Source organism: Electrophorus electricus, chromosome 11, assembly GCF_013358815.1.
Source record: "Electrophorus electricus isolate fEleEle1 chromosome 11, fEleEle1.pri, whole genome shotgun sequence".
NCBI classification, from domain to species: Eukaryota; Metazoa; Chordata; class Actinopteri; order Gymnotiformes; family Gymnotidae; genus Electrophorus; species Electrophorus electricus.
This window is the reverse complement of record NC_049545.1, coordinates 2204590-2216618: the sequence shown is the minus strand read 5'-3', so window position 1 is coordinate 2216618 and position 12029 is coordinate 2204590. Positions and strand designations below refer to the sequence as shown.

General features: G+C 41.5%; 1 protein-coding gene across 1 annotated transcript; it reads left to right on the top strand.

The window, feature by feature from the left end:
• Positions 1-985: 985 nt before the first annotated feature.
• On the top strand, positions 986-2877 carry crybb1l2 (crystallin, beta B1, like 2). Its single transcript, XM_027000438.2, has 4 exons — positions 986-1063; positions 1471-1560; positions 2072-2220; positions 2706-2877. Exons 1-4 carry the CDS (start codon positions 986-988, stop codon positions 2875-2877), a joined length of 489 nt encoding a protein of 162 aa, XP_026856239.2.
• Positions 2878-12029: the final 9152 nt, after the last annotated feature.

Sequence of the window (12029 nt, the reverse complement as noted above, 5' to 3'; positions counted from 1 at the left end):
ATTCTAATGTAATTTATGTAACTGGAATGAGATATTATTAAAGTACTTTTTTTGGTAAAGTATGCATCCTTAGCAAGCTTTTGTAACATGGTAAATACAAGGTAAAGTTACACGTTGATGATGACAAAGCAAGGTATGTTTAATTTAGGTAACCAGTGAAGCAGTTTTAGGAAGTAGATGTGATGTGCTAAGCAGACCTGTAACATGCTGTTAGCGTGTAGCTTTAGAAGAGAAATGACAAAAACACAAAAGGGAACATGTGGATGACACCTCACTCAAAGAGAGGTGGAGTGAGAGGGATCAGAAAAAGACAAATGATGCCAGTGGGTGAGACCGGCAATACACCAGCATCCAAAGCAATAAAAGGTAGGGGAAAGGAGGATATTGTCCTCTGGGGATAGATAGAGCACAAGAGCATAACTTTATATTAACTTCAGATATTTTTCTATAAGACATAATTCCGTGTTCTTTAATTCTTAGTGTGAGGCTGGGTAACGCATTATCATGTGTTCTTTTGGGACCCCAAAAGCTTCAGCTAGTTTTAAGGTCAAAAATGATCCTGATTTTCATACTGATTTTCAGAAAAGCGCTGCCTACAAACAGCTCTTCAGAAAGATGCTACTTACAGTGCATTACTGCAATATGGTAGCATATCGGAGCCTGAGCCAGGAGTTAACTGGTGGGAGTTAACCACCTCAAATTAGTAAATTGCCGTTGGAGAAGTAGCTCTTGTACCCAAAGCTAATGCTAGCCTCCCAAACCTCAGCTTTGATGATCCATTCCCAAAACTATTTTTGAGAGACCAGAAAGCTAATGGAATGATTCCTGTAGCACTCTGTTTTTCCCTTCAATGTAACACCTAGTCATCAAAAATATACTGTAGCAAGTCATCCATTAGTTAATTATTAGAATAAACTGCTTAATTTTAAGAATACATTTGCTTTTGTTCTTCTGTTCTTGACCTTCCTTTCAGATCATAGACATCATGTCTTCTGGTGAAGAGAAGCCCCAACCTGCCTCACAACTTGATGGCAAAGCCGCTAAGACCACTGAGTTTATTGTGGTCCCCTACAAGATAACACGCACATGCGCACACACACATACACAGACAGAATTACTGTGCTAAGAGGATGAGTCTACCAAAAACAGCGCACATGTATAAAACATGCAGACAAGTGTTCAAGTGTATTCTTGAGAGCAGTTTCTAGTTGCCATAGATATGTGTGGGTGCACCCACTAAAGAAAAATGCATGATTGCATAACATTAAAATGACTTTGATATTTTTATGTTTTCTTCCTATATCACCCTTATCAATATTCCTGAAAGTATTCCAGATTTTTCCCAGTGTTCTTTCTCTGCTCTGAGAGAGAGAGAGCAGAGTTCACCCTTAAACCTCTTCTTACACCTTCTGCCCAATACTATGTTCTTAATCTCTCCTCTCTTGATCTTTCTCTGTTCAACTTGAGCAGCTGAACATCTGTGGCAGGTTGTACATCCTGGAGAAGAGCGAATGCTGGAGCAACTGCCATAGGAATGAAGTGCTCCTCTCCTTCAGGCCTGTCTGCATCATATGGCCTTCTACATCCACCGTCAAGCCTGTCCATATGGTATAATCTCTTGTTTCCTCCTTCAGGCCTGTCTGCATGGTATAATTTCCTGCTCCCACCTCCTGATCCAGCCCTAAGCCTCTTAACTTCCTTCTCACTCATGCTTGTGTGTGATCCTTTTATGATCTCAGTCATTAACAGAATTGGATACTGAAGGTGTCATAAGTAGCACAATCTTCTTTCAGCCAGGATTTATGCAGTATGAATATGAACATAATTTTCCTGTTCTGATTTTTTGTCTGTGATTTCTCCTCTTGTTCTTTCACTAACTTACATTGTCTTTGCACACCTGTTCTAAAACATAAGTGTCTAAAATGATCACCGCCATTCACAGCAGTGAAAGGGCAGTATTCGCATGGATAGTGAAATCATAAAAACAGGATAACAGCTTTAACAAAACACAGGCAATTTTAAAATTAAGTGCAAATTATGCCAAAGCTCATGCTGTGATCTGATGTGTCAGCCTCAGGACTCAGAAAAGCACAAGGTCTGTCTATACGAGGCTGGTGATGTCAAGGGCCGTAAGACAGAGATCATCGATGACGATGTGCCCAGTCTGTACGCCTACGCCTTCACTGACCGAGTTGGCAGCATTGTGGTCAGCTGTGGCACGTAAGTATTTCAGTGCATGCTTACGTATGTGTGTCTGTGTGTTTGTGTTTGTGCGTGCAGGAGTATGTGTATTTCCAAGAAATACATTTAAAATTAAGATTTTAGGAACTGGAAAACTTGTCTCTAAATGTTGAGAGTGAGCTCTATGTTATAAATCCTCCAACCTACAAAACTCACTACACATACCTCTAAGAAGACTTCAAAAGTAACCCATCCCCAAAGTTGCAATACCCTCAAATGTCCAGTAAGGTTTAAAAGATTATTCCCTGAAAAGCTACTGTAAGGTACAGTTTAACAGAAAGGCCCAGTCTTACCTGCATCTGGACTATCAATCACTTCACAATTTCTATTCATTCCCTTTCCTGTTCTGCTTCCACCCACCTGCCCACCTCCTCACATCCTCCAGTCCCCTCGCTGTATTTGTCCCTCTGCTCCTCTCACCTCTCCACTTGTCTCCCGTCTTCTCATCTGCCCTACTCTCTCAGCTGGGTGGGCTCCCACTGCCCAGGTTACCACGGCAGCCGCTACCTGCTGGAGCAGGACGACTACCGACACTTTAACGAGTACGGTGCCCACTTGCCCCAGATGCAGAACGTGAGGCACATCTGTGACATGCAGTGGCGTCCACACAGCTGCTACACCACAGCCTCCAAGTAGGACACGGGTGGATGGGAAAGAGAGGGGGAGGAGCTGAAGGAGAAGGGGGAGGGGCTGAGGTAGGAGGGGACGGGGGCCAAGGAGGACAGCTCCCCGAGTGTGAGCGCCTCGGACAGAAGAGAGGCACGCAGAGAGGGAGAGATGGATGCTGGCAGGGTGGAAAGATATAGTGAGCCGATTATTTACCTACTTCAGTGGGAGGAGAGAACCTGACAGTAGAACTTGTGGATATCAGATGTAGACGGAAGTGTTGGTTGATATGTACTGGCACTCTTTTACCTTTTTTTTTCTGTTTTTTTCTATTCTCCCTTCCACATCTCTCCACATCTCTCACTCCAGCCCTCTTCTGCTGTTTGTCCACCACTACGTCCGGTTGGTTAGCAATTACTATCTTGTCTGTCTGTATCTGGAAGTCCCACAGAATCTTAGCATGGTCATTTTCTACCACTTCTGGGGATGATAGATAGACAGACAGACAAACAGGCAGATTCTCATTGCCTTAGACATATAAAAAGCTACTATTCCTCAGACACATGCTTCTTGCAGTGCACTCAGAGAAATATAGTAGCCAGGCGTGGGACTGCAGGCTGAATGTGGTGTGATGGATTTGTTTCTCTCCTTTCTCATGTTCACTCCATTCTTGGACTCTGAGCCATAACGGGAAGGGAATGAGGCTGATTTTGAAGGAATGGAGGAGTGGAGCGTGCAGGGAAAGTTATCTCATGATGAACTGAATACGAGGTAGCTGAGTACAAGAATGCTGCAGTACTGCCCTGCCATCACTAGGGGGTGTGAAGAGCTGAGATGGTCAAGGTACTGGGCTTAAGCATGCCAGCATCTGCTGGCTGGTTCGATGTCGGTCTTGTTATTGTTTCTCTTACTCTGCTTCCATTTTCTATGAAAATTATCAGAATTTCCTATCAGAAGCACAGTCATAGTATGTGTTGTCTATCCATCTATAGTAAAACACTGTTTTTTAATAGAAACTCAAATTTGAAACCTCTTAAAGCTCATCTTTTGCCTGCCTATGACTCTCTCGCTCTTACACACACAGTTTGCGCTATGATCTCCTGCTTGCGTCATGGTCACATCGCGAGTTAACCGGGGGAGATGCAGATCTTTTTCTGGAGCCCCACAGATAGAATTTTCGCAGTGTATGATGAAAGTTATTTATCTCTTCCCTAAACAAATCAGTGGCTGTTAAAATAGCACAGAGGAAAATATAGATGTAGCTATAGATCAATAGATAGATAGATTGAGAGAGAGAGAGAGAGAGAGAGAGAGAGAGAGAGAGAGAGAGAGAGAGACAGTCACACTGACAAACAGAGAATGAATGAGCTGTTGTTGCATGTTGGCTGCCGGTTATCAAGAACAAGGCTGCAGGTGACAGTTTTGTGTTTGAAATACATATTCAACTGTCAGAAAGCACCGAATCCAGGTTTTTTTTATATTTCACAGCTCTTTACACCTCTCCTCTCCTTTCTATGTCCATTTCTTCCCTCATCTTTCTGTCATAACTTATTCACTCTCCAAGTTGTTTTTCTCTTGAGTGCTATTTCTCATATCTCTCTCTCTCTCTCTCTCTCTCTCTCTCTCTCTCTCTCTCTCTCTCTCGCTGTCTTCTCTTGCACTCTGTCTTCCTCTATCCCCACCTCTCTCTCTCTCTCTCTCACCCTCTCTCTTTCCCTCTCTCTCTCCCTCTCTCCCTCCCTCTCTCTCTCACCCTCTCTCTTTCCCTCTCTCTCTCCCTCTCTCCCTCCCTCTCTCTCTCTCTCTCTCACCTTCTCTCTCTCTCCCTCTCCCCCCCCCTCTCTCTCTCCCTCTCTCTCTCCCCCTCTCTCTCACCCTCTCTCTCTCTCCCTCTGCCCCCTCTCTCTCTCTCTCCCTCTCTCTCCCTCTCTCTCTCTCTCTCTCTCTCTCTCTCTCACACCCCTTGCATCTTTCTCTCTCACCCCTTGCATCTCTCTCTCCTCCCCCTATTATTTCCTCTATCTCTCAGTGGCTGTTGGTGTCAGTGTTGCGTTTGCATCTGCGTCATTTGTGAGCTATGTCTGAGTGACTGGACTGGGTTAAAAATAAAAAGCAGGGAGCTGTGTGTGTGTGTGTGTGTGTGTGTGTGTGTGTGTGTGTGTGTGTGTGTGTGTGTGTGTTTGTGTTTGTATTTGTGTTTGTGTGTGTGTGTGTGTGTGTGTGTGTCTGTGTGTGTGTGTGTGTGTGTGTGTGTGTGTATTATAGAGAATGAGAAGGAGAGACAGAGAGAAAGCGTGTGAGTAAATATGTGTATTTATGTGTGTAGAACCAGACCCAACACATAGGTTGTAAGAGTCGATTCTACAGACAAATAAGAAATTCTGCAACAACTCATGATGGGAGAATCATCACTGGATTCCCTTGATTCACTTGATAGATCAGAGATTGAGTTTTCATGTATTGTCTCAGGGGTTCAACTTTGCTCAACCAAATGAGCTCTGAGCTTTACTGCAGAAAGAGGCATGGACACTACACAGCAGGGGCATTCCATGGAATTTAAGTGTGGAGCACATGTTCCCGAAACAATTAAGAGTGCCGATACACAAGAAATCTCACAGAGGAGTAAGTTCATGGTGGAATTAATGATATAGAGGGCAGGATTAAAAAAATCAATGAGGAACGAGACTGATGAATTTCCAGAGTGTGACGAGAGATGGAGAGTGTGGTGATTTCTGTAGATATGCACTTAGCCTTAAGCGTAAATACACACCATGATCACAAGGAAGGCAAAGGAATGTTGAAAGGAAGTGAGAGGAGTCTTATTAAGACAGAGGAGGACAGAATGGTGAAAGAAGCTAGTGAGATGGACTGGGGCACAGGAAAACGTTTAAATTAAAAAAGGGAAAAATTAGGTGATAATGGAGTAGTTGTCTGAAAGTGTTCGTGCAAAACAGAGAGGGAGATAAAGAAAGGGAGAGAGGGAGAGAGAGAGGAAGGGAGGGAGGGAGGCTGAATATAAGGCTTCCTCTGGGAGAGGCAGTTGTTGACGTCAGAAACTGAAAGTTATAAAAGTTTAATCACCACATAGTGGAGGATGGGTGGACGGATCACGGTGCAGATAAATGAGCAAAATGACAGAACAAATGTAAAGGTTACTGTTATGCAAGAAGTGTAAAAGAAGGGTCAGTCTATTATAGAGATATTACATAAATTATGGATTAATAGTTACATTTCTGTGACAAAATGAAGATTAAATAGCGTTCGATGCTGTGAAATACCTTGACAACCCTAGTTCAAAATATCTTAATTAGCTTTTGTTAATGCTTTGAGAAAGTGCCATGCAGTGAAAAGAAAAGTGTAATTGACGTTAACTCAATTACATGTTAACAGTTAATTCCATATTGAAATAAAGATAGACATGTTACAACACACACACACACACACACACACACACACACACACACACATATATATATATATATATATATATATATATATATATATATATATATATATATATATATATATATATATATAATCACATGGCATCAACTCAATGCATTTAGGCATGCAAACACGGTCAAGACAACCTGCTAAAGTTCAAACCAAGCATCAGAATGGGGAAGAAAGGTGATGGTAGTCAAGCTGGTCTGAGTATTTCAGAAACTTCTGATCTACTGGGATTTTCACACACAACCATCATTAGGGTTTACAGAGAATGTTCAGAGAAAGAGAAAATATCCTGTGAGCTTGTTGATGCCAGAGGTCAGAGGAGAATGGCCCAAATGATTTGAGGTGAAAAAAGGCAACAGTAACTCAAATAACTACTCATTACAGCTAAGGTATGCAGAAGAGCATCTCTGAACGCACAACACATCGAACCTTGAAGCAGAGGGGTTACAGCAGCAGAAGACCACACCTGTCACCTAAGAACAGGCAACAGAGGCTACAATTCATATAAGGTCTCCAAAATTGGACAATAGAAGATTGGAAAAATGTTGCTTGGTCTGATGAGTCTCAATTTCTGCTGCAATATGTAGATGGTAGGCTCTGAATTTGTTTAGGTACTTAACACTACTTTGTTATGTTGTTTTTTAGGCCACCTGTTCAACTGCTCATTAAAGCAAATATCTAATCAGTCCATCGTATGTCAAGACGACCTGCTGAAGTTCAAAACAAGCATCAGAATGAGGAACAAAGGTGATTTAAGTGACTTGAACATGGCCTGGTTGTTGCTGCTAGATGGGCTGGTCTGAGAATTTCCAAAACTGCTAATCTACTGGATTTTCACAACAACCATCTCTAGGATTTACAGTGAGTTTCTTCTGGGATTAATTCCATCCCAAATCTAATGCACTTGTCCTCTACTTATGTATCAACTACCACAATCGTATAACCAGTGTTGAATTAACACCCACATTTATTCATTCAACACAAATGTAACTACCAATATTGCATGTGTTCGTTTAACCCTAGTCATTTTACATTTACGGCATTTAGCCGACACTTTTTTCCAAAGAAACTTACAATTGAGACCAAGTACATTTCGAGCAACTGACCGTTAAGTGCCTCGCACAGGGGCCTGACCGTGGTAACTTGGTGAGGGTGGGGCTTGACACCTTCTTATTACTAGTCCAACACCTGCAGAGCTTTCCCCTGCCACAGATGCTTTTACTGGGCAGTGGCCGTATCAATCCACATGCACAGTCCCCAGTGGCTTAGGCTTTATTAAGCTGGGAGTTCACTGGGCACTCCACTCAGATGTGCACAGCAGGTAAACTTAAAACACTCAAAGCACAGGCAAGCAGAATAATCACTGGTGTGGAAACAAAATTGGCATAATTTTATTAATGTTAATGAATATGAGAGTTTTGAATTGGTATAGTGGCAGAGGGAGTTTTTTAAGGTCACTGTAGTTGTCAGATAAATAAACTTCTGCAAAAAAATTAAATAAAATCTCCAAATACTTTTGAATTCCAGCAGACATCAATAGTGTCTTATTGCTCTTTTATTGCATACAATGGTGTGAATTGGAAAAGAACCTCAGTGCTCAGTGCACACAAGTGAGCATGTAGTTCCACACTCCTCTGCTGAAATGCGTAAAAGCGTGGCGTGTTTGACTTAAATATCTCTGCCTGCAGAGAAAAAGTGAATGATGGCCCCTATTCATGCTGTGTATGGCCAATCGGAAGTGACGGCAGGGACCGATAAAGACAGAGAGCATGACTTGTGTTTCAGAAGGGCGTATGAGTGCGAGAGTGAGAAAGCGAGTGAGAGGGAGTAGGCAGGAGAGAAAAAGAGGAAGAACAAAGAAAAGACGTTCAATGGCTTCTGTCAAGGCACACAAGAGGAGTCTGAAAGCCTGTCGCTCGGCTGCTGTCAGAGGCGTGACTGAGTGTCTCTTTCTAATAATGCTCCCTGTGCGTTGCTGTGATGCCGCTTACGTTACGCTGCTACAAATGCACAGGTCTGAGCTGACTCCACTAGTCCTGCTGACTACTGAGTTGAACACTAAATGCAATATGTGCAGTTTGAGTTGAACCAGTAGTTGCACTAAACTTTTATTCTACACTATCTATATCACCTGGGTCTAAGAGAGGTTTTATGAGATTTGCTTTCATCCATTTGCCGTAATACAGTTTCAGATTGAGTTACCTGCCAATTAAAATCCTTCACGTCACTTTACCCTTTTGAACAAGCCTGAATGCAGGAATACTTATTAATCCTGTTGTAAACAGTGGAGTTTAGAGGTTTTGTGCCTTGATAAAGTATAAGAGATATTCCCAGGAAGCATACATACTAATTAAAATGTGTATACCTCCCATTACTGTTGGTTGCTCTTGATAAGAATAGAAGAAGAATTTAGACCAATATACTAAAGCAATTTAGACCAGTGCTGATCCTTCAGATCTGGACACCCCCTGAAACTCCTAATCCTTAGGATGGATCGTATTTCTCACATTTGAGCGAAAGCTAAAGACCAGACGAAGTTCAGTCTCCAGAGTTCTGAGAGACCTTTGTGAATAAGATGACAGTAAATCTTTTTTTTCTTTTTGTGGCATATTTTAAGAATGCTGATCTGAACCTGCTGACATTGACCATTGGATCTGTATCTGTAACACAATTCCTGAGAAGTTACAGCACATAGAAAAGTGTGGTTTGGGGAGTCAAAAAGACATAATACAGTTTGTCTTTTCCAGTGAAAAACTCACACCCCAAAGCAGTAAATGTTATTGGCAGTCCAGTGGCCATTAGCACAGCCCACGAAGCAGCACAACTGACTGCAGGTCACGAGGGAAGTAGATATGAATAAACCTTGAACTTACCGAACGGTATCCTAATTATTAGTGTAGACACAGTGGACAGATAAATACAGTTATGACTTGCAAATATTTATAAACACTTATGAGAATCATCGACAACAAGGCATGTGATAATAGTTTACTGGATTTTACAGATTCTCTTTATGAATACACATAAATATTAATGGAGTACATTAAAAGGCAAAAAAAACACTGAATAATTGATGCAGGAAAAAAAAACATATTAAGAAATGGCAAAGGAAAAATTAGAGAACGGAATGGAGGAGGTATCATTAGTGGTTCACTGTCATACCTCTGGAGACAGAAATCAGAGGAAGAGACAGCGAGAGCCTTAGGTAGGATTGCACAGACAGAGAGATGCAGAGAGAGAGAGAGGAAGTAGAGCGAGTGCGCAGAGACCAAGAGAATCCATGAAGACACAGTGGGAGAGTATTAGATTTCGATTAAGATTGTGTATCACTGGGACCATTGTCCCCAAATCAGGAAGCAGAACAGAGGGGTGGGCTACCCGTTGTCATGGAGATGGACACTGTCTGCACAGTGACAAACAGGGTCAGTTCTTAGTCATCGGTGCTTTGTTTCCCTCACCGGTCCACGGTATCTTTAAAAGAGCATAACTCTGTTAGGTCTAAAAGAGTATAACCCTGTTAGAATCCAGCATGGTGATGAACAACTTTTCATGAAGAACAGTATGAGAAGAAGGCAAAACAGTTCTTATTGGTTCAAACCCAAACACAGTAAATCCCTTCAGTCTGTCTGGTCTACCTCAGCATGCCAAAAGGCAGAAGAACCTGGCTGTTCTCTTTCACTTGAGAAAATAAAGCCAGTAAGTGAATCTATTCAAAAGATCTTCCAACAAAGAATCAATGAGCTGTACCTCAGTGTACCTCTGTATGTTGGCATGAGGTTGTCTGGGAAATGTGTGTTTCTTCATATTGTTATGCTCTATGTGCAAAGTATGACGCAGAGGTTCACTGTTCATTTTATGCTGTTTATTAATGAGCAGAGTTCATACACCTACTGCAATACTGCATCCCCAGCAGAAGCCGATAGAGAACTGAAATCCCAGACAAGCCAGATGCACAGCATGGTGTAGACAGGGAACCACATGAGTGGCAAACGCAGCAAATAACACCCCCAAAGTAGGTGGGAAATATGCAAATGATCTAGCCAGTGCCAGGGCTACACAATACATGAAATGACCCCCTGCCCAACTCTGGCAATATGCTTTCAGAGAGGTGTTAAAGTATTCGTGCAGTGTTGCCACCTACTCCTTATCCCAAACCACAGAGTCACATGACTTCGTTACAGTTTTTGGATTAAATTCTGCCACTCACTGCTGGATTTTCAGTGCAGAGCTCTTGAAAGAGTCAGAAATAAACGCTTCGAATAAATATTACACTATATATATATATATATGTATATATATATATATATATATATATACAAACAATATTTAAAAGTATTCAAACACTTGTTTCACATATCCTGACATGTTATTTACGAAACTCATAAAGTAGTGGCTGTTAAAAACATTGTGATTTGCAATAACGCATATGCTTCAAGTAAGAGTTTCTCTACTATACCTTTAAACTGTAAAGTCCAAAATAATTTTCAATTTGTATTTATTTATATCAATATTTCTATTATATTTATATAATTTATTTTGTATTCATTTTTATTGTATTCTTATATTACTATATATTAATATTAATATAGGAATAAAATAACATTCAGTGGTGTGAAAAAGTGTTTGCCCCCTTCCTGATATCTTATTTTTTTGCATGTTTGTCACACTTGAATGTTTCAGATAATCAAACAAATTGAAATATTAGACAAAGATAACATAAGTAAACAAAATGCAGTTTTTAAATGAAAGTTTATTAAGGAGAAAAAAAATCCAAACCTACATGGCCCTGTGTGAAAAAGTGATTGCCCCCTAAACCTAATAACTGGTTGGGCCACCCTTAGCAGTGTCACGAATGGCCACCCTCCTCACATCCCTGATGTCACGGTTTCCCGGTCTTCCTGCACTCCCTGGTTCCATGCCTTAGTTTCGTTTGCTTCCCCCCCCGTCTGTTCCTCTATTCCACTCCTTGTTTTAGTTTCCGCTGTTCCCATGTTCACCTGTGTCTGTTTAGTGTCTGATTGTCTTGCTTATTTAAGCCCTGTGGTTTTATCTTCTGGTTGTTGGTTATTGTGGCAAGTTATGTCCTTCTGTCAGTGCTGCCTTATGCTCATTTACAGTTGTTGTCATTACTTTCTGTTTACCCCGGTAGCGTGTTATTTTACCCTTAGTGTTACCCCTTTTGCCTCTGTTTGTTTTACCCTTCGTGTTCGTGTTTCCTCATTTAATAAACTGCCTCCTGCAATTGCATTCTACCTCTGCCTGTTCCTGGTCTAATCATAACAAGCACCAACAATTGCAATCAAGTGTTTGTGATAACTGGCAATGAGTCTTTTACAGCACTGTGGAGGAATTTTGGCCCACTCATCTTTACAGAATTGTTGTAATTCTGCCACGTTGGAGGATTTTTATCTTCTTAATGTCATGCCACAGCATCTCAGTCAGATTCAGGTCAGGACTTTGACTGGGCCTCTCAAGTCTTCATTCTGTTTAAGCCATTCAGAGGTGGACTTGCTGGTGTGTTTTGGATCATCGTCCTGAAGCAGAACCCAAGTGCGCTTCAACTTGAGCCAGACATTCTCCTTCAAGATTTTTTAGTAGACAGCAGAATTCATGATTCCATTTACCACAGCAAGTCTTCCAGGTTCTGAACCAGCAAAACAGCCCCAGACCATCACACTACCACCACCACCATATTTTACTGTTGGTATGATGTTCCTTTTCTGAAATGC

Coding starts and splice junctions, on each gene's coding strand:
- crybb1l2 (XM_027000438.2), top strand. CDS start 986: ATGTCTTCTGGTGAAGAGAAGCCCCAACCTGCCTCACAACTTGATGGC. Junction 1,064..1,470: donor AGACCACTGAGTTTATTGTG/GTCCCCTACAAG, acceptor CAACTTGAGCAG/CTGAACATCTGTGGCAGGTT. Junction 1,561..2,071: donor TGCTCCTCTCCTTCAGGCCT/GTCTGCATCATA, acceptor CTGATGTGTCAG/CCTCAGGACTCAGAAAAGCA.